At 35.1% G+C, this 22,988-nt stretch overlaps 2 protein-coding genes across 8 annotated transcripts; one reads left to right on the top strand and one right to left on the bottom strand.

Moving 5' to 3' along the window:
- The first annotated feature begins 7,698 nt into the window (after window positions 1-7,698).
- Window positions 7,699-10,858, top strand: LOC133739236 (calcium-dependent protein kinase 11-like). Its single transcript, XM_062166979.1, has 7 exons — window positions 7,699-8,438; window positions 8,769-8,912; window positions 9,029-9,181; window positions 9,292-9,407; window positions 9,631-9,798; window positions 9,900-10,124; window positions 10,523-10,858. Exons 1-7 carry the CDS (start codon window positions 7,883-7,885, stop codon window positions 10,661-10,663), a joined length of 1,503 nt encoding a protein of 500 aa, XP_062022963.1. The 5' UTR covers window positions 7,699-7,882; the 3' UTR covers window positions 10,664-10,858.
- Window positions 10,859-11,423: 565 nt separating this feature from the next.
- LOC133739235 (uncharacterized) lies at window positions 11,424-22,690 on the bottom strand. 7 transcript variants are annotated; one of them, XM_062166974.1, is made up of 10 exons: window positions 22,478-22,690; window positions 20,484-20,541; window positions 19,812-19,865; window positions 19,279-19,338; window positions 15,023-15,165; window positions 13,688-14,235; window positions 13,385-13,615; window positions 13,207-13,305; window positions 12,105-12,197; window positions 11,424-12,017 (listed from the first exon to the last, which is right to left on the bottom strand). In XM_062166974.1, the coding sequence occupies exons 5-10, from the start codon at window positions 15,162-15,164 to the stop codon at window positions 11,589-11,591; spliced, it is 1,542 nt and encodes a 513-aa protein (XP_062022958.1). In that variant the 5' UTR covers window position 15,165; window positions 19,279-19,338; window positions 19,812-19,865; window positions 20,484-20,541; window positions 22,478-22,690; the 3' UTR covers window positions 11,424-11,588. The 7 variants fall into 7 exon arrangements, 5 of the variants coding, with proteins under 5 accessions (XP_062022958.1, XP_062022960.1, XP_062022961.1 ...); XM_062166976.1 differs by lacking the exons at window positions 19,812-19,865; window positions 20,484-20,541; window positions 22,478-22,690 and adding an exon at window positions 19,603-19,675; XR_009860492.1 differs by lacking the exons at window positions 11,424-12,017; window positions 12,105-12,197; window positions 13,207-13,305; window positions 13,385-13,615; window positions 13,688-14,235 and adding exons at window positions 15,282-16,203; window positions 16,282-16,584; window positions 16,670-18,967 and having other exon boundaries at window positions 15,028-15,165.
- Window positions 22,691-22,988: the final 298 nt, after the last annotated feature.

Genomic DNA, 22,988 nt, shown 5'->3' with positions numbered 1-22,988 from the left:
GGATAGTGAGGAAAGAGAAAATAAAACTCCTTATATATTTACAGCAATCTCTAAAATTATAAGGAGGGATTATGGAGATTTTAGAGATTGCTATAAATAATGAATCTGTTGAAGTTGAAGAAGAAAAATTATGGAAAATTTTGACTTTTGCTTCCCTATAATACAAAAATTATAGAGAATCTGTTGGAGTTGCTCTTAGTTCATAATTTCCTCTTTGGTTTCTTTTTACAACTCTTCCTACTCTGTTTTCACAAAATCCTCCATTCTAAACCCCTTTTCTGTTTTCCTCATCATGTCAAAGGTTCCAATCTCTGATGCTTTCTCCGACCTTCAAGATGACATTGACCCTTATGTTGAGACCTCACAAGGAAGAATCTCTCCTTCTAGTGAGGGTACTAGTAACCCCACCCCTAATCTAGAAACAGCTGCTCCCAATGTTGGCTCCTATCTTATCCCACTCCATTCTGCTCCTTAAGAGACTAGGTTTGATGACCCATTCACACATGCTGGTATGTTCGAGAACACAAGACTGGTCCTTGTGGCAAGTCTTTGGTGAACCAGTCTCACCCCAGAATGTCCTTCAAAGATTGAAGTCTATCTGGGCTCACCTTTCTGGAGGATTTTAGCTACAAATTGCAGGATTCAAGTGGTTCAAAGTCACATTCCACAAAGAAGCTGACCTTTTGCATGTTCTAGAGCACCGTCCTTGGTATGTTCAGGGATAGATTTTTGCATTTCGGAGATGGAACCCGGGCTTTCACCCAGCAAGAAATCAGCTTGATTATCTTTTGGTTTAGGTACGTCTTCCTATCTTACCATTCCACCTTTGGAACACTATTAGTATTGCTAGCATTGCTAATAGAATTAGTGAGTGTGACCGCATTGATCAAGCTACTCTAGATAGAGAAGAAGGACATGCACCACATTGCTCGTGCATGCCTAAAGTTGTGCATAGTAGAGTTAGCTAAGACATGCACTAATAGATTTTGATGCATACGGGACCAAAGACTATGGACACTTACATAGCTGATCCGCATAGATATGCACTAACAGATTTTGATACATGCACCGCTGATCCTATTCACTTATAGAAGGATAACCACATTGCTCGTGAATATGCATTATGAAACAATATTGGAATCTTGTTTTTACTGTGGTCGGGTTGATCACCCACTTGGTATTTGTCCTGAGCATACTGAGGACCGTCCTTTTCTCATGATGGACCAGTACCCTAATAAAGATAGGACTTTTCATTCTAACTTTGCCTATTGATTGTAAGTTGCATCCCTTTGTTCCAGATAATGTGATGCTAGTCTTTCCTCAAGATCGTGCCTGATGGACCAACATGGACCTTCTCCTACTCATGTGCCTTCTCTTAATCATGCTCAAAATTGGGGTTACGTACCCTCAAGATAATGAGGCAGACTCTCATGAATGGAAGACTGTTACAAAGAAGGGAGCTAAAGGAAGACCTAGACTTCGTTTCATCAATGCTACTGGTCTAAGGAGAGATATTGTCTTCTTCAATAGTGCTATTAGTGCTAGTGCTTCTACTTTTCTCCACTTAGAGTAGGCCTGAATATGAATGCATTTGAGGTAAAGAAGGACAAAGTGGATATGGGTCCTTTCAACCAGTTACCCTCTTCTTTGATAGTGTTCGTATTGCTCATAATTTTTTTCTTCTTCTTTCAACTAAAAGAAGGCAGATTTGGAGCTATGACCCTAAAATTGATCTAGAGAAAGCTTATGACCTAATTAACTGGAATTTTACTCAACATTACCTTTCCAATTTTGGTTTTCATGAAAAATGGATTTCCTTGATAATGAATTGTATCACTTAGTCTAATTTTCTATTGTCCTAAAAGGTAAGCCTCAAAGTCCTTTTTCTCCTAAAAGAGGAATGAGACAAGATGATCTCCTCTACCCCTATATTTTCATTTTATGCTTGGAACCTTTACTAAGAATTTTAAACCCTTTAATCCTTAATCCTAAGAATCAGGTTAGTTTATTAAGTTCTCCTAATGGCATTAGGATTTGTAATATGTTTTTTATTTTGCTGATGACTGTCTAACTTTTGCTAAGGCCTCTAGTACTGCGGCCAAAAAGATTTTATCTACTATGAATCTGATTAGTGAGGCTACTGGACAACAAATTAATTATCACAAGTCAACTGTTGGTTTTTCTCATAATGTTCCTAATGCTAGAAGGAATAACCTTAGTTATTTACTTCAGATCCAACAGTAAACTACAATAGTTCTAATTATCTTGGAATTCACAATATTGTATTTTGCAAAGATCTTATAATTCTAAAGACCTAGTTCTCAAGATGCAAAAGAAGTTTGCTGGCTGGAAAGCTTATTCTCTTTCTCATGGAGGTAAGCTTACCCTAATCAAAGCTAATCTTTTTGGAATGCCTACCATGTACTCTCTTGTTTTAAATGCCCTAAATCAACATTATCTAGTGAGCTATGACTTGTTGGTAAGTTTTATTTCCAACATTGTAAAGGTTATAGGTTCGTTTCTCACTGACATATGTAAGGGTTGGGTGAGCTAAGGTTTATCTATTTATTTATTTATTTATTTTAAATGCCCTAAATCAATTTTTATTTTTATTTTTTATTTTTTTTTAATATATTTTATTAAAAGAGGATCAAAGGATTTCACTCCTACCCCCATGGTGACTCGAACCCATGACTTTGTCATTAGGTAGTGGGTGCTCTAACCACTGAGCTAATAATGAATGTAGAAAGTTTTTCTGGGACAAAGAAACACAAGTTCCATTGCTCGGGGTATTGTTTGCTCTCCCAAAGAAAAGAAGGTTTAGAAATTAGACCATTTGCTCATTTTAATCAAGCTGCTTTAGCTAAACTTGGTTGGAAAATTCTCATTGAACCTCATAATTGGTGGGTACAAATTACCCAAGTCAAGTACTTAAAAAATTACTCTTTACGGAATGTCAAGAAAAAGTCTAATTCCTCCCTTACCTAGAAAGGAATTTTAGATTACAGATATATTCTTCAAGATGGTTTGAGATAGTTTGTTGGTAATGGTGACTCTATTAATTTTTGGCTGTTTAATTGGGCTTTTTATTAAAATTTTGAATGAGGGCAAGGAGTTAGCCCTTATTTCGCTTCCTTAAAAAAAAAAAAATTAACTGGGCTTTTTCTTTTCCTCTTATTAAAATTATTTCTAATAATGACTTGAATAAGGGTGTGGCTATTGCCACCCTACTATTTTCTTTGTTCACCCAACTTCCTCATTACACCCTACATTTTAATTTCAATTATTAAATTTACTTATGTAACCCATTTCTATTTCCAAGAATATCCTTATATGACATATCCAATTAAAAGAGATTTTTTTTAATGAAAATTTTGCATTTAATTTATACCAATAAAAAACTATAATATATTAAAGTTTCCTAACAAAATCATAATCTAATTTACTTCCATTTTTTTAATTTTTTTTCTTTCTGTTTCAATGTTCATCTATTTCAATCTATGTCAAAGATTAGTTAGTTAACAACTATGAGCAATGAAGAAGATATTGAGATTTTTCTTTCGTGTTTTAAATTTTTACTTTCGGTGTTCACAAAATGTATTGCAAAGATTTTGATGTAGTTAACACTAATAATTTTGTGCATTAAATATGATGAAGAGGTAACAAAAAGACAAAAAAAAATAGTAATAAATGCAAATTTGGGTGGAGAAGATGAAGATTAATGTTATCCAATGAGAAATTAAGTAATCTTTCTATTTAATTCATTGGTTATTTATTTATTTTTCCTTACAAATTTAGATTTAAAAAAATTAATGTACTTAGTAGTCATTTTACACTTGGGTAATACAGTCTTTCAATAATTCAAATGTTTGTAGGGTGAACTAAGAAAATCGTAGGGTGGCAATAGACGCACCCCTTGAATAATCTTGATACTAATTTTTTGATGGAAATAGGTCAGCTCTTGATACTAACTTTCATTAAAATTCAGCAAGCAGTACAAAAACGAAACACCCCTAAGGGGCGATAGAAAGAATCGTTCCTTAGAACCTCATGAAACCCTATTCTAGAAGAATAACATCCCAAAAAATCCCGAGTACACCCACCTTTTAGGAAATCCACACACATTATTCTAACAAAAACAAAGAAACCTCGAAGCAGACATAAAATGGTTTCAACTAAGGCTCTGGTTTTTGCGACCCAAATAAAATTAAACAGTACTATAAGCCATGGAGCTCGAAACCATCCATCCCCACAGTAAAAGGGTAATCCAGCCCACTTGAAACCCTAGCCCAGTGAGCCCAAAGCTGAAGCCCACAGACCCGTTCCAGGCCCAAGAAGCCCAGCCACTCCAATTGCAGGCCCAACGGGTAGGGTAAACCAAAAGCCTAACCCATTGAGCCCACATATGTCGTTCCAGCCAAACACCACCAGCCGCACCGCCGTTGACATTCACCGTCAGAGCCGCCACACCATCATCTTCGTCCTTCCCACGAAGTCTAATGAACCCAGCTGTGTCCGCAGTAATTCCTCAACTGGAAATCGATCCTGATCCAACCCAGCCACTGGGACAACTCTCCACACCATCAGCTCCTGCTCGATCCCAACAATCCATCCCCTCCAAGGTGTCTCCGATCGAATCTGAACCCAGATCGACTTGAGCCTAGCCGTCAATGAATTCCCATCCGACCTTGCCCAAAACGAAAGGCCCAGCATCGCTTAATATCAACGAGAAAACTAGCGTCTTCGCAGCCAAACTGACCACCATCATGGGACACCGTTGAAGCCAATCGCCGCTACCGCCAAGTAGGGGAGAAGAAAGAGGAGTGCCGCCACCCTTCCAACTCCAAATTACCGAGCCACTACGTAGCCGGGAAACCTCTCCACCGAGAGTCAAGAAATTTGCAGCACCGTTGCCGCCAATCAAGGCCGGCTGCGGCCTGAGGGTTTCTCTCTCGAGAGAAAGAGAGCATGATTATAGCCAAGTAGCTAAGAAGTTTCTATTGAGACTTGTTAATCTTGATACTAATGAATTGGTTTCTGATTATATACTCAATTCTCAATGGAATCTGAATAAACTGTCTACAATTCTACTAGAAGATACTGTTAAGAAAATTGTTGCTATCTGTATTCCTTATCTACATCAGGAGGATGAATTTGTTTGGGGTCCTGCAGGAAGTGGTAAGTTTTCTATTAATCTGCTTCTAGTTTTTTAGTCAAAAACACAATTGCTCATTCAAAGTCTAAGATTTTAAGAAAAATGTGGAAATGCTCCATTCTTCCCAAAATTAAAATATTGAGCTGACAACTTATAAGAAAAATGTTACTAACTAGAGATTTATTCTTTACTAATGTAAGCATTGACAGATCTTGATCCTTTTGTCATTTCTCTAATGAATCTTTAGAACACCTATTCTTTCATTGCCCATTCTTTGTGCAGGTTTGGAATCTCACATTTCCTAATCTAAACATTGATTCTTGGGGATCTTCATTGAGTGGTTGAAATGTTTGGCTTGTCATAATGATCAAAATACAAAGATTTTTTTTAGTATTGGTCTTTTCACCGGTCATAGTATTTAGAGACCTAGAAATAACATGATCATTATAAACAAAGAAACAAAACCAATATAAATCTTATACTCTACAGCTTCTCTAAGGTGAACGAAATTTCGGGGTTTAAACAAAATACTTGAATAAACTTAAAATTAAGATTGAATACTCAAGTACCAAATGCTCAAAACTTTACAAAAGAAGGAGAAAACAATAGTCTTGTTGAATCAAAACTTTCCAAATTATGCAACCAAGCCAACAGCCCAACAAGCCTCTTGTTGAATCAAAATCATATTTTTTAGCCGTCTTTTGGTCTTCAGGCCTTCTGGTTCTGGAGTTCTGGGCTTCACTCTTCGGCCATGAGTCACCGACTTTTCTTCATCTCCTAACCCCCAAATTCCTAATGTTTCAGCAATAAAACTCAATTCAATTATAAATTGTATAAATTTGTTCGGAAGTATCGAAATTGAGGAATTAGATCGATTTAGACTTGAGAGAGAAGAGCTTGGAGCTCTAAGATTCACGCTTGAACAAGAAAAAAAGGAGGAGTTGAATTGAATGTGCCGTGGTGGATTGTGAATTGAAGTTGATTCATGTCTTTTGGTGGTGGATTGAGAAAGAAAACAGTCTGTCTTTGCGTCTATTTTATAGTTGGGCAACAATTTTTTTTTTTTTTTTTTGAGGCCCATACATAAAATCTGAGGCCCTAGGCCTCGGCCTCGTCTGCCTAGCCTCTGATTATGAAATTACAATCCTATCTGCATGAAGAAAAAGATTTGTTATGATATTATTTAATAGGGGAAATATCACCAATGGTCACTGAGTTATGACTTATTCGACACTTAACTCACTGTATTTTTAATAATATCACTTAACTCACTCATCTTTACATCCGTATTTCACTTAACTCACTGCCGTTAATTCTACCGTTAGAAGCCGTTAAAATTGAGGGTATATTTGTCAAAACACTTAAAAATCATTTTTAACTTAAAAAAACTACATTTATTAGACTTTTTTTCAATTTTTTTAAATTTCTAATAAAAAATGATTTTTTTTAACTTAAATATAATTTGAATTTTTTTTTTTTTTAAAAAAAAAAAAAAAACAAAAGTTAGAAATGCATTTTTTAGTGTTTAGACAAATATACCCTCAATTTACATTTATTAGACTTTTTTCAATTTTTTAAATTTCTGAGATTTCTAATAAAAAATGATTTTTTTTAACTTAAATATAATTTGAAAAAAAAGAGTTAGAAATGCATTTTTTTAGTGTTTAGACAAATATACCCTCAATTTTAATAGCTTTTAAAGGTAGAATTAACGACAGTGAGTTAAGTGAAAGACGGATGTAAAACTGAGTGAGTTAAGTGATATTGTTGAAAATACAGTGAGTTAAGTGTCGAATAAGTCATAACTCAGTGACCATTGATGATGTTTTCCCTATTTAATAATATCCCGCTAAAGATGACTACTTTAAATTGAACTTTGATGGTTTAGTTAAATTAAATCAACACAGTGCATGTGGTTTTATTTTCAGAAATGCTAATGCAGAACCTATATTAATTAGCTGCTTCATAGAACCTTGGTATCACTAATTTCCTCACCTCAAAAGCCCTAGCTATTAGAACTTGTGCTGATTTTATTCATGGTTTCAAGTTTATGGAAGTCGAAGGTGATTCAAAACTCATTTTGGATAGTGTTTTGGGTTCCATTATACCCCTCCTTGGTGGATCAAGCTTATCATTAAGGATATCAAATACCTTGCTGCTCAACTCCACCATGTATCCCTCAAGAACATCAAGAGGAAGACCAATTTCCTAGCTGATGCTTTTGCAGACATGAGGCATTGAGGCATGTCTTGAATGCACAAATCTGGAATCACTCCTTGCGTTTATCTGCTTCTAATGCTTTTCATTTTGATAGAATAGGCTTGGGTTGTAATAGAGAGTTTTCTTTATAATTTTAATCCTCAACCAAGAAAAAATAAAAATAAAAAACTGAACTAAAAAGATGGGGGGATTGAATAAAAGAAAAAGCAAAAGGTGAAAGAGAAAAAAATGGGAAAGTTGTCCCTAGTCTAACGTATTTTTAGAATCCTCATGCAGAGAGAATATAAGTAGGTAAAGATGTAGCAATAAAGCTATCCACATGTGACGCAAAGAGACTTTCCAATCCTCGTTTGCCCGCAAAAATGAATGACAAAGAGAGAGTAGGAGAGAGCTACCCAAAGAAACAGAAATAACAGTTTGTTTGAAGAAAATAGGAGAGAGCGAAAGAGGAGGAGATGAATTAGAATATTAATCTGGGTAGTTTTATCGAATTGGGTAGCATTAACAATGAAGAGAGCGGGCGGAGCATCAGCACATTCAGGAAAACTCAACAATCATACAGTTTTACCTTATGAAACCCCAAAATTGAGAGACCATTACCTGATGGGCAAGAAACTTGGGCAAGGCCAATTCGGAACCACATATCTTTGTACACACAAAACCACAGGGGCATTGTATGCTTGCAAATCCATCCCAAAGCGTAAGCTCATTTGTAGAGAAGACTACGATGATGTTTGGCGAGAGATTCAGATCATGCACCACTTGTCTGAACACCCATTTGTGGTTCAAATCAAAGGAACATATGAGGACGCTGTGTTTGTGCATTTGGTGATGGAGCTTTGCGCTGGTGGTGAGTTGTTTGATAGGATTGTTAAGAAGGGCCATTACAGTGAGAGAGAGGCTGCTAAGCTTATAAAGACAATTGTTGGGGTTGTCGAGGCCTGTCACTCTCTTGGGGTCATGCATAGGGATCTCAAACCTGAGAATTTCTTGTTTGATACTCCTTCTGATGATGCCAAGCTCAAAGCCACCGATTTTGGCTTGTCCATCTTCTATAAGCCAGGTTTTCTTAATTTAATTATTACTTTTATTTTGTCAGATCTAAATTTATTCTCTATTGAAATGAAAACTATGTTCATTTTGGTTTTTTTAATATGAGTTGGTTGGTTAATCTCTATTAATTCTTTTGGTTAGTTAATTATATGGTTTGGTATGTATTCAAGCTTTTGTTAATTATTGATCCTTAAAATTGATTACTATCACCTTTGTTAAGTTAAATTTATATTTTTATGGAATAGGTCTGAAAATCTAAAACAATGTTAGGTTTTCTTTGATAAAATATACGAAGTGACTAGCTTATTTTGTTATATTTGACATTTTTCTACTACTCCAGGACAAGTATTTCATGATGTTGTTGGAAGTCCCTATTATGTCGCACCAGAGGTGTTGTCAAAGATTTATGGACCTGAGGTGGATGTCTGGAGTGCTGGTGTTATACTTTACATTCTATTAAGTGGGGTTCCTCCTTTTTGGGCAGGTAGTTATCTTGATGAGTCACAACTTTACGATACAAACTAATAAAATTATTAGTCAGATTTACAATAATATTGTTTTTTTTATCATCAAAGTAATAACATTTCTTCATATTATCAGAAACTGAAGCAGGAATCTTTCGACAGATTTTACAAGGCAAAATAGATTTTGAATCTGAGCCTTGGCCTAGTATTTCAGAAAGTGCAAAAGATTTGATGCTAAAGATGCTTGAGAGGGACCCAAGAAAAAGAATAACTGCCCATGAAGTCTTGTGTGAGTAACTACTATGTCAAGAAAGTTATCATATGCTAAATAGGAAAGGGTTAGATCCATATAGTAGCTAGTTTTGTTGAACTCTACAATGGGTTTCTTTTGTTTGTCAGGTCACCCATGGATTGTTGATGATAGGGTTGCCCCAGACAAACCGCTAGACTCTGCAGTTTTGTCTCGCCTCAAGCAGTTTTCGGCAATGAATAAATTGAAAAAGATGGCTCTTCGTGTATGTCTTATAATCTGTTCAAATTTTACATGTTTCTTAATTTTCCAGTCAAATATATTCTGCATTAGTAATATAGAAGTCAACTGATGAATTCATCTATGCTTTCATCAACATTCACACATCTTCTATAGATTATTTAACAAATATGTAAATGCTGGCGATAATTAGAGCAAAACAAATTAATTTGAATATCCATCTTCTTATATTGTTTTTTTGTTTGCAGGTTATAGCAGAAAGACTTTCAGAGGAAGAAATTGGTGGTTTAAAGGAGTTGTTCAAGATGATTGACACGGATAATAGTGGGACAATAACATTTGAGGAACTTAAAGTGGGTTTGAAAAAAGTGGGCTCAGACCTAATGGAATCTGAAATCAAGTCTCTTATGGAAGCAGTTAATAGAGCACCATAAACTTATATTAGCAAGAATTTTATATTCTTCCTTTCATATTTTGGATTACCCTAATAAAGTTTTTGCTTCCTCAATGTTTACAGGCTGATATAGACAACAGTGGAACAATAGATTATGGGGAATTTCTTGCTGCTACGTTACACTTAAATAAGATGGAAAGAGAGGAAAATTTAATTGCAGCCTTTTCCTTTTTTGACAAAGATTCTAGTGGTTACATCACCATTGATGAGCTTCAACAAGCTTGCAAAGACTTCGGTCTAGGTGATGTTCATCTGGATGATATGATCAAAGAAATTGATCAGGATAATGTAAGTCTGTTGCTAATTATTTCTATTTCCAATCACTGTGTCAACAACCATTATGTAAAGCTTTTATTTTGCCAAATTCCACATCGATAAGAAGCTAAAAGTGCTAGTCGAATGATACCTGCATCTTTAACGTTACTTACTTTTTGTGTATGTGTAAATTTTAGAAAACATTGATTATGTTTAGGGATGCGTGATATGAACTATGAGTGCAACTGAGGTAATATATGCATGTGATTCATTTTTGTGTGGGTTTAAAGCCTATAATTTGAAGTAGAAAAGAGAAAGTCTTCCCAAATGTCTTAATGTTATCTTATAGACCTTCACAAGAACACATATTAGATACATATAACATCATCCAAATAGTTACAGTGTAATTGTATCGTTTTTACTTTTTACAGGATGGGCGTATTGACTACGGGGAGTTTGCTGCAATGATGAAGAAGGGTGGTGATCATGGTACTATAGGGAGGAACAGAACTGCTTCTCGCAATTTGAACTTTAATTTGGCTGATGCTTTTGGAATAAAAGAGTCTGCATGAGAGACTAACCAAAAGCAATGTCTTCTTCACATGCAATTGTAATAGGAACTAAACAGCTACAACTCTTGTGTTGCTTGATTATAAGGGATCTGTCTACTTGTAATGTTGGCTATCATTTTGAAGTTCAAAATATGATAGTGTTACTAATTGATTATATTGTTGAAGAGTAAATTAGATATGGCCATTATAGGAAAAGTGGTTTAATTTAGTATGTCATTCATCCCTTCTGTAGGAAATTCTTAGGCCGCTTGGGGCACTACAGGAGAAAACCCCTTTGGTGACAAACCTATTTTGTCTCCCATTCATACAAATTTGTCACCCATTGGTATGGGTGACAAAATCATTTTGTCTCTAATTTTGTCCCTAATAGTGGGTGACAGATTCTTATTAGTGACAAAAGCTAAATTTTGTCACCCAAAAATAAAGGGGACAAAATATTTTTCGTCTCCTATACGCCTATATTTTGTCACCTAAAACATTTCACAATTGGGCAGAAATTCAATAAATGGCGGGTAATGGCGGGTAATTTGAATAAGATGGCGGGATTGTTGGGAATGGGTGACAAACTGTTCGGAATGGATGACAAACTAAGTTTGTCACCCATACTTTGAATATTTTGAAATTAATTAAATTTTTATTTTCATATTTAATTGATTATATATTATTTGTGACAAAATGTCACCTTGACACCCATTCTTGGCGACATAATATCTAATTATCAATTTCATATAACAAATTTCAGCACTGAATAAAACTTAATAAAAATGTATTTAATTGCATTGAATAAATGAAAGATCGTATAACTGAGAAAGGGAGTTTTGCGTTTCTACACTTCTACATAGACAATAGCTAGCGAAATCAAGTTTTCTAGTTTAATAATATAAAACTAAAGTTCCATCAGAAAACAACATTAAGGTCCTAATAGCTAGTCTGCACCCTCTTCTTCATCCCCATAGATATTCACATCATCATCATCTCCATCATCCCCATCATCATAATCACCATCATCATCATCATCACTGGAATGATGAATAGTATACCCTTCAACAGTAGCAAGTTGCTCTTCTATGTGATTGATATGCCTCAAAAGCTTTTCCACCGTGGCTGTCAGCTCAATCACCTTTTGTTCTGTCACAGAAGCATTTGCAGATTTTTCACTCTCAGAATAACGGACGGGTTCCTTCCGTGGACCATAGCCCAGACCGCGAATGCCTCTACCCTTTGCAACCCCAATGCCATTTGCCAAGATATCCAACTGCATAGAGACGGGAACTTCTATTTCATCAAGTGAGGCAGCCCCAAGGACTTCAGCTAACTTCTCCTTTGTTTGATTCAATTCTGCTAACATTTTCTTCTACATAATTGAAGAAGAAAAAATTAACTAATTAAAAAGTGCTAAAAATAAGATTACCAATTGAAAATCTTTATAACAAAAGCTAACCCCAGTTTGTTCAGCTGCTTCGTTGATCCACTGACCGTCATGATGTTGATGCATAGTGCTCCAATTCTCAACAAAAGACACATTTTTACCTTTCTGTTTGTGCTCAAAATAAAAAGTTATATGATCAGTATGCATATAGTACATGTTATAAATATTCAATTATAAGCACTAGACCTCAAACCTGCAGATTTATGCCAATAAAGACCATAAACACATGAGCAGATTAATAATTAAACAAACTGCAAGAGCAAGGGCACATGCAGATTTCAGGCTCAAGTAAGATTACGACCAAGCAGAAAACCACTCAGACAGTGAGAATATATAACTCATTAGTGATTCGTAAAAGTAAATCACAATAAAACCTAACATGACTGAAGCGTACTAACAATTAATTTTCCAACCAAAACATCAAAATAAGGACCAAGGACATGCCCCTTCTTTTTGCTGATAGTTCATGTTACAATATATTTTCAATAGGCAGTAGTAACCTCCTTAACTCTAACCATTTGGTTCAGTTGAAGTGCACCTCGCTGGATGCAATATCTAAAACTAGCCTTTCATAATTCTAGAGAAGTGACAACTTCAATGTTCAGGTTGGACCCTTAAGCTGTCTCATTTGAAACATATAGAAGAATCAATGACTGAAACCTATAGAAAAAGCAATACTAATTATTTGATCAAACAAGATATAATACTTATGAACACATAGCAGGTTCACAGCGCATTTTAAAACTCATAATTTTGCTTCTCAATATACGAGCAGTGATAAATGTACGGAGATACCCCATTTATTTAACACACTAAACTATAAGAATCGAGTTTGACATGAGGTGAAAGAAAAGTCAAATAAACAAAGAACATGGGAAGAAATTACTTAATTACCAATAAATTTGAAAGAAAAACTGCACAATCTGCAATCAATCAGTTCAGAATTCAGAGTTACCTACATGTATGTGTTTATCCTAGTTTCTGTTATTCTCAAAGAATAAATCAACATCCACACATGAAGTTAAACCAAGAGCTTAACCATCAACAAGCAAGTCACCACCAAGTCTAGTTACCAACAGATTTATTCTAATAAAGACTATAAATAATTCATTACCTTAAGTGCAGCTTCCATATGTTTTTGGTAAGGCCGTGAACCTCCACAATAATTATACTCTTTCTGATTTCGATTTGCAGCATTAACTTGACTTCGTTTCTGCAATAACAGGACATTAATGTACAGTTAATATAATAAAAGAACTTTAAACAATATCAATAAAGATGAATTCATATACCACATAGGTTTCATCTATGAACAGCTCGTCACAAAGCCACTCCCATTCATCTATTGATCTTTCACCAAAGAGCTTTTCTCCGGGTGGGTGTGCTCGAGCATATTCTAAATCATGAGCATACTTTTTAAAATGTCCATGCAACTTGGATCTCCAAGATCCAAATGCCTTGGCCATCTTCTTCTCCACAAATAGCCTCAGCTCCGGGTCGGTCCAATCAAACTCGAAATTAGTCTACAATAAAGTGAAAAAGAAGTTACTATATTAGACAAGAACTAAACAAAAAAGATATATTATATAACTCACTGTCAGAGCCTCTTTGATGTCATTCTTGGCATCCTTGGGTACTTTTCTCCACCATTTGAATTTAAGTGGAGCTAATTTGCGTGTGAATGACCCAATCTCATTAACAAACATAGCATTGGCTTGAATGGTCTCAGGGAGCTTTTGATCCTTGTCCATCTTGATTGGAATTCTCTTTTTGGTCGCACTAACAATAGCATGAGCTTTCAACCCTACTGTAATGCCACGGGTCTTCTTTACAGGTTCTGGATCTAAAGGAGGGTTAGAATTCTCATTTGGAATACACTCCTCATTGTCCATTGGGATTTGAACTCTCTTTAGTTTTGGATTGATCACACTAGGAGTTCCTAACTTATTCTTTGTAATGCCACGCGCCTTCTTCACAGGTTCATGACAGTTCTCATTTGGACTGGATTGCTCATCATCCATCGGAATTTGATTTATCTTCTTTGTGGCATTGGTTGCAGCATGAGTTCCCAACCGTAGAATATTGCCATAAGTTTTCTTCATATGTCGTCGAGATGAAACAGGCACAGAATGGCCAACTCCACCTATGATAAACAAGGAAGCTAGTTTTTTAAAAACGAAATGATCATGCACCTTCCAAGGGTTACAATATGAGATAAAAATAACTTTATTTAAAGCCAAAATCTATAATTGGTGGAGCTGGAAATTAGCACATTATTCACCTGCAAAATTGGTAATAGATTATTGTATGTCTCTAAAACATAACTACTATTGTTTCTGGATTCTTCTCAACAAGGCAATGAACTATCTATTATAATATAAAGATAGCAAGTACGGTCGAACTGAAATACTATCTATTATGTATCCTAAATATAGAGTCTTTCCAACTCTGAAAGATGCAAACTTCTCAATCCAACTATACTCTGTCCTTGAGAGATAACTACATAAACCTACAAGTTGTTTAGGCAACTACACAACCAGTTCCAGAAATTATCATTTAGGAAAAACAACTTTTATTATCATCCACATGAAACCTTGGTATTTCTGCTAGGTGCTAAAACAAATACATCTACTTATATGTTCAGACCGTACTGGTCAATTCTTTGGTTAAAAGCCATGCAAAATTCATCTGTTTTTGTTCATTCAAAATCTGAAATATGTAGCTGTCAAAAATAGAAAAAAAAAACAGTAATTAAGGTTTCCAACCAAAAAAAGAAAGTTACTTTATCTGATCAGGATGCTGATTGCTTAATCACATAATAACCAGCATATGATAAAGGTTGAGTGTCGAACTGAGATTTTAACACAAGCCTTTATCCACCAAATGTTCCACCCTTATTAAATTTCAGATATCCTGAAGTTAACACTTACCTGCAGACCGGCTCTCCCTAGTTCGAGTGAGCAATGACTGTTGTATGGTTGGTTGAGGTTGAGGGCATGATAGAGGACGCGTTGGTGGCTGGTACGCACGCTTATTGTTTTCTTTGGTCTTGTTCAGAGTTGCTTTAAACATCCTGAGCATAAACATTTAAGAAAAGAACATGTGAAATATTAACACACACACTGACAGAGTATCATAAGAATTTAAATAAAAGCATAATGCATAGTTTAATGACAAAATAAAAAATACCTTAAATGCAAGAATCACGGGTGTACATAAAATACGTTTTAAATATTTAGCATACTAATCTAGATCACTATCTTCATCATCATCATCATTATTCTCGGTGTATTCTTCATCCGCGGACAATATTTCTTCATCTTGGGGATCATCATCAATGAAATTGAGATCAAGAGAACTACTACGTTCTAAATCCTTGTGACTAAGCACATGGATTTCAGGTTCTACATTGTCTCTACGTAATGTTCTACTTGGATTCACATTCTCATCTTCAATAAGTCTAACAAAATCTCCAACTTCTTCTTGGTCTTCCTCATCAACGTAGTTAGTTTCCATGGCATGAGTCTCTTCATTTTCTGGAACATCCCAAACATGTCTATGTCTAATTTTCTCAATAACTTTCCATCCAGAACCTAACTTCGGATCATCAAAATAAAAAACTTGTTGTGCTTGCGTAGCTAAAACATAAGGATCCTTTTTGTACCATAAAGTGTTTGTGTTCACTGACTTGAGATGATAATCTCGAACAATCCTGTTTCTCTTCTTAGAGTCTGTATCAAACCACTCACCTTTAAAAAGAAAAACAGAATAGCCATGTTTATAGCGTACTTGAACAATGCTGACCAATTGACCATAAAAATCACTTTCGCGATGACCATGTGACCCCGGAACCATAATTCCACTATTTTGGACAGATTTAGTGTTCTCAATCTGTTTAACATGCCATTTAATCCCGTTCATTGTACATATAGTATAGGTAGCAGCTCTCTCATCCGGACCAAGTGATAGTGCATATAACTCTTTAGTCACCTCACCTGATCCCTCATTGTATAATACTTGAATATGATCCTTGAACCACTGTGGGAATGATTCTCTTTGTCTCTCATCTAAATTAAGGGGACTTACTCTTTCTAATATCTCACGATGCTTGCTGCAAAGTTAGAATATATAAGTTAAATATGAAAACACGTTTTAACTATGTAAAAGACACTACTAAAAACTCACATACATTTTATAGGGTTCGACCTCCACACAGTTGTCCAAAATATACCATCTAGCTGGCTCCAATTCAGTTTCAGACCACCTCATCATTTTGTATCCACCACAAGCACGTACGTTTTGTGCAAAAACAGAGAGTTGCACACTCGATTCATCTCCATCATAATTCCTTTCAGGTCGAGAAAACACAGTCTCAACATCGTCAAGATATAAAGCACAAAACGTCAATGATTCCTCCACAATGTATCCCTCTGCAATTGAACCTTCGGGACGGGCTCGATTACGTACATAACGTTTTAAGTCTCCTAACCTCCTACAAAATACAAAATATTTGTACCTTTATTTATCTTCACATGGGAAATTGCAAGAATCATGTTTTAAAAAAAAATATATCATACCTTTCTATTGGGTACATCCAACGATACATTACTGGTCCAGCAAGTTTCGCCTCAAGTGGTAAATGCACAGCCAAATGCACCATAACATCGAAGAATGCCGGTGGAAATATTTGCTCAAGCTTGCATAGAATAATCACAATCTCTTTTTGTAGTCTATCCAAGTCTACCACATTTAATGTATTTGCACAGATTTGTTGAAAAAAACTTGATAATCCAACAATGGCATCACACACATCCTTAGACAAGTACGGTCGAATCCCAACTGGCAGAAGTCGTTGTAATAACACGTGACAATCATGGGTTTTCAAACCAAAAATCTTCCCATCTTTAACACATCTTGAAATATTGGATGCTAACCCATCTGGAAGTTTCTGATTCTTTATAAAATGACAGAAACCTCTACACTGGGGCGGTGATAGAGAATAATGTGCAAGGTGCTTTTTAAACTTTGTTCCTTGTCCTTCTAAATGCAATTCCTCACGTATACCCATGTCTTGCAAATCTAACCGAGCCTTGACTGTGTCTTTGGATTTTTTGTCTATGCACAACAATGTCCCCACAATATTATCACAGATATTCTTTTCAATGTGCATTACGTCTAGATTATGTCGAATCAACAACTTGGACCAATACTCCAACTCAAAAAAGATACTCTTCTTCGTCCAATTTAATTCACTCTCTAACCGTTTCCTCTTGTTATCTGGATTATCTTTGTGTTTTCCAGGCGTACAAGGTCTGAGATTATTAAGTTGGCGTAGAATATCTTCACCAGATAAATGTTTTGGAGGGCTCCTCTTCTCTTCTTCATTATTAAAGAGTTCTTTTTGCTTTCGCCATGGGTGATTCCTTCTCAACCAGCGGCGATGGGCAAAAAAACCAATCTTACTCCTTAATCTGTAGGAGCAAGCATCCGCATTGCAGTTAGGACATGCCAAATAGCCCTTAGTACTCTACCCAGATAAATTTCCATAAGCCGGGAAATCATTAACGGTCCATAGTACAGCAGCCTTCAAATCAAATGTAGAATCAGTCGACTTATCATACGTTCGAACACCAGTTTCCCACAACTCTTTAAGCTCATCAATCAACGGCCGCAAAAACACATCAAGGTCTTTACCTGGTGCAGTTGGCCCAGGAATTAATAAAGTCAAAAATGTATATGGTTTCTTCATGCACATCCAAGGAGGCAAGTTATAAGGAAACACCATCACAGGCCACATACTGTAAGAAAGACTCATGTTTCCAAACGGATTAAATCCATCGGTTGCAAGGCCTAGTCTAACATTTCGGGGCTCTTTTGCAAAATCAGGATACATTTTGTCAAATTCCTTCCAGGCAATAGAGTCAGCTGGATGCCTCATAACATCATTCTGATCAACACGTTTCTCTTTATGCCACCTCATTTCAGCAGCAGTATGTCTAGACATAAACAACCTTTCTAATCTCGGCTTCAATGGAAAATAACGCAAGACTTTATGTGGAACCTTCTTTTTATTCTTACCATCATCAGAACTAGGACTAGGTTTATATCTGTTCTCCCCACACACTGGACAGCTTCTTTTCTTTTCATGCTCCTTGTAAAACAGAGCACAGTCATTCTTACACACATGGATCTTTTCATAACCCAGACCCAATTTTTTTAACATCTTATTCGCTTCATAGAATGACATAGGAATGTTATTAGGTTTAGGACAAAGCTGATTCAAAGTCTCCAACATTGTATCAAAGGACTTATTTGTCCAATGATTAAGCACCTTGCAGTGCATGAGTTTGACCATAGCTGTCAAAACACTACTATCACAACCAGGAAAAAATTCGCGTTGGGCTTCAGCAAGCAATTCGTCATACTTATCAGCTTGTAGCCTATGTACATTGGCTCCCTGATTCCCCATAGCATCTGCCATTTCACCCAATGCATCATCTGCTAATTCTACATCCTCATTCATGTCAACATCTTTAGCCCCTTGAACAATTGGGAAGGCATCATTCAAAATATTCTGAATGACAACATTAGGTTCAAGATCATCTTGAACAATTGGAGGAGGTGGAGCATCTAATTTCTCACCATGTTTATGCCATATCTCATATGTCTCTAACATACCATCTTTGGCTAAATGCATCCGGATAACAGGTATGATTTGGTCTTTTTTATTTTGACACTTAACACACGGACATACTGTCTTGTTTTGTTCATTCACGTGTTGTGTAGCAACTTCAATGAATGATTCAATACCATCTATGTATTCCTGACGGTGTCTAATATGTCTATTACGAATCCAATTTCTATCCATCTGTATCCTGTTAAGCAACGACTAGACAACCTTAAGATAAGCACTAGACAACCAAATGAAATCACTTCCAACTTAAAATAGCTAGCAAAGAATTATAACAGTGGTGTGTGCTTGCTTCTTGATCCATGTAGCAAAATAATTCTTATTCAACTAACAAAGATGCAATTTAATGAGACTTTGTATATCCACAATCATATCATGTTTTGCTTATTATATATACATGTCTATTACATACACTACTAGTCTTAAAACCATGCATCAACAAGAGAAAAGAAAAGGGAAGAAATAATAGACTCTATGTGGAACTTTAGAGCATACCTGGACACTTTTTCAGTACTACTTAAGCAATTCTGGTTGAAGTGTGACGATGAACACAACCTGGAAACAAATGAAGACAAAAGCAAAATAACATTCAGCTTGTTGTTAAATGAAAAAGACCAAAACCTGAAAATGAAGTGTTATTGACTCATCTGCTGCTGTGTGACAAAAGGGAAAAAAAAAAGACAAAAGAAAAAGGAAAAAGAAGAAGAAGATGGAGCGAGTATTAACCAATATATTATGTTACAAAAAATATATATATATATACACACACACATATACATATATATACTATATGTGGAGCTTTAGAGTATAACTAGATACCTTTTTTATGATACTAGAGCGAGCAATTTCCAAGTAGAAGTTTAGAGATCAACAAAACTTGAAATTAAAATAGTCAAACATCTAGTTTAGAGGTTATCCAAGTGAACCTGGAAACATCATTATAATGCTACCAACCTTGCAAAATAAGATTGAAGAAAAAGTATAAAAAGAATATACTATATGTGGAGGTTTAGAGTATAACTGGACACCTTTTTAATGATACTAGAGCAATTTCTGGGTTGAAGTCTGGAGATCAACAAAACCTGAAATTAAAATAGTCAAACATCCAGTTTAAAGGTTATCCAAATGAACCTGGAAACATCGTTATAATGCTACAGACCCTACCAAAATAAAATTGAAGAAGAAGTTAGAAGTCATCTGAGAAGAGCTAGAAAAAGAAAAAGTTGCAGATGTAGTAGAATAGACAACAACAAAAAGGGTTAAAGCCTTGTTTGTTAGCTGTGGAAGAGATTAAAAGTGTTTTGGTTCAAGTATAGCTTATATATAGACATGTACAGATCACATTATTCTCTTCCCATCAAAATGTATCGATGTACCTATGTAAATACATCATGAACTTATACATGTATAAGTAGGTATGAGTATCTGGTATAATTTTTTTGCAAAGAATTATAACAGTGACGTGTGTGTGCTTGCCTCTTGATCCATATTACCAAAATAATCCTTATTCAACCAACAAATATGCAATTTAACAAACACTTTATACATCCAAAATCATATAATGTCTTTCCTTATTTTTCTATTATATACATGTCCATTACCATGGTGTTTCAAGAGTGGTCTTAGCTCACATAAACCATAGAAAAATAAAAAATGAGAGAGGAAGATATTAATAGACTACGTGGAACTTTAGAGCATACCTCGACACCTTTTGTGTAATACTAAAGCAACTTTGGATTGAAGTGAGCTCAACAAAACCTAAAAACAAATCAAGACAAAAGCTAAATAAAATTTCAGCTTATCAAGGCCAAAAGATATGGTCTGTAGAAAATTAGTAAAGATATAAGTGAGCTGTGATTAAAGGTTGTTAACGCTTTCTCACACAACAAAAATATATCAGATGCCAAAAGAAATGTGAACATAGTATGTTCACTTGGGGCTAAGCAACAGCAAATCAATCATACACTTAAAATAAGTTAGAGGTATAAAAGAACTAACTTTGAACAATAAGATCAAAACACAACAACCCAAACAAAACAAAAATGATTAAGAAAACATTCCTATGCGGTGAACATACTATAGAATTCATATATTCAAAATGGAGTTTAAGAAAACATTCCTATTATGTGGTGAACATACTATAGAATTCATATATAAGTATCACAATGGAGTTTCAAAAAAGGGCAACAGCTTTGAAAAGCATATGAGTATCCACATTATGGATCAAATTCCATAAGAGAAAAGAATTCTATCAAAAACATTAGGCATACAAAATATCCATACTCAACTGCTATAAGCACCCTACCCATCGCTGTTACCACATTCAGTTCTCAACTGGTAGTGTTAAAATCCCAAGCCCCCTACCCCCAAATATATTAAAGTTAAATGTGCTCTCCCTTCAGAAGGACATAATACTGCTATATTCAAACAACAAAGAAAACAATATGCTACTTGTTTCGCGATGATCATGAACTAATAACCATATCAAACATACAAAAATATTTGATCCATTTAATCAAATCTCATCAAAATTGACAAAAATTGATTCTTCAAAGTTAGCCAAACAGTAGATAAAGCATAAGCTTAATTAGTCCCAGATACAAAAACAAACCGTTTAAATTTGTAATAAGTCCAATTTCTCTATTGGTTATGAATTAAGATTAACTGTCAAATAGAATTCAAAGACAGCAAATTGATTTCTAAATCAGTAATAAAACATGGATCTGTTGGACCTCCAAATGTTTTTTTATTTTATTTTTAAAGAAGCGGTGTAAGGACTAACTCCAATAATCACCAAATTCATACGCTGCAGGTCTTTCTCTATTTCAATTCTTCTATATAAATCAGTTGCCAAAGATTAGCATAACTCAGAAAATCAAATCAAGAATGAGTATCAGTATACACTTCTTAAGCACATGGTCGCGGTTGTGAAGATCTATACATTGCAGCACAGAATTTAGACAGACAAACATAGATGGAGTCATCAAGTTACAGATTCATTTGTAGTCAATGTATTTTAATGGAAACTGAACAAAACAAAGGTGCAGTAAGCTTCAAAGCTTCTATGAATTGGGTGAGAAAACAAAAACAAAAACCCAATTAATATAAAACCAAAATCGGAGAGATGATATCATAAAAAATTAACAACACTAAAATTGAAAAGTCAACAGAAATCAAGAATTCATATCTCAAACAATTTTTTTTTTTTTTAAGATGAGAGAAGATAGGCATTCCATATCATAAACAATGCAACACATTATGAGAACACAGAAATATCTTCCTTTTGCTGGAAAAAAACAAAAAACATAGTTTTCATAGATCTGCAAGCTCCCTTTGAGAAGGGATCCTGCAGCTTTAAATCTTCTTCACTTCTTATCACTATTACAAACCCCCGCAAACTAAAATACCATTTGAATAAAGGTTCATTGCACAGATATACGGTTGATAAACCTCCCTGTTAGCAACAGATGAAACAAAAAACACAGGTCTTGCCATCAGAGACAGCTACTGCTAAAGCATCATGTTTAATTCTTAATTATCCATTGTTTTCTTACCAGTATAAGAACCCATCGTCTCAACAATGGATAATTGAGAACCAATGGATAAGAAAACACAATTACAATTGAAAATTGAGAATACCCATTGAAACAAATCAAATTATAAAAAGAAAAGAAGAGAAAAATTAAAACTTTACCTGATCGATTGAAAACCCAAGATGAAGGAGTTTGGTGCTCGTAATTTAGGATGATTTTGAGACTGGGCTGCTGGGGTAGAGAAGTGAAAAGAAGAGATTAGAGAGATGATGATGTAGTAGTTTGAGGTTTGAGGAGATGAAGTAGTTGTCGATCGAAGGTGGAGTTCATGTTGCTGGCAGTTTGAGGTTTGAGGTTGTGTAGGGAAACTATGAATTTCATGGTGGATAGGATGAAAGAAAGAAAAAAAAAAAGGTATTTATACCTCATCCTCTTTTTCTTAATACTACGCCGTTTTGGAAATTTTAAGCCTTAGTGTTTTTTCCTCTCAATTAAAATTTTGATTTCCCGCTGGCGGAATGAAGGCCAACTGCCTAAATTATAAAAAGAATAGGAGCCAAAATTATATTTTGTCTCTAATAAAAAGTTGAGACAAAAAGATTTTGTCTCCTCTGTCTATTATTTTGTCACGCAAACATTAATGCAAATTTAATTTAAGATGACAATTTATAG

The sequence above is a fragment of the Rosa rugosa genome, chromosome 3 (genome assembly GCF_958449725.1).
Source record: "Rosa rugosa chromosome 3, drRosRugo1.1, whole genome shotgun sequence".
Lineage (NCBI taxonomy): Eukaryota > Viridiplantae > Streptophyta > Magnoliopsida > Rosales > Rosaceae > Rosa > Rosa rugosa.
The sequence above is the reverse complement of the archived record's forward strand: the minus strand, read 5'-3'. Positions and strand labels throughout refer to the sequence as shown.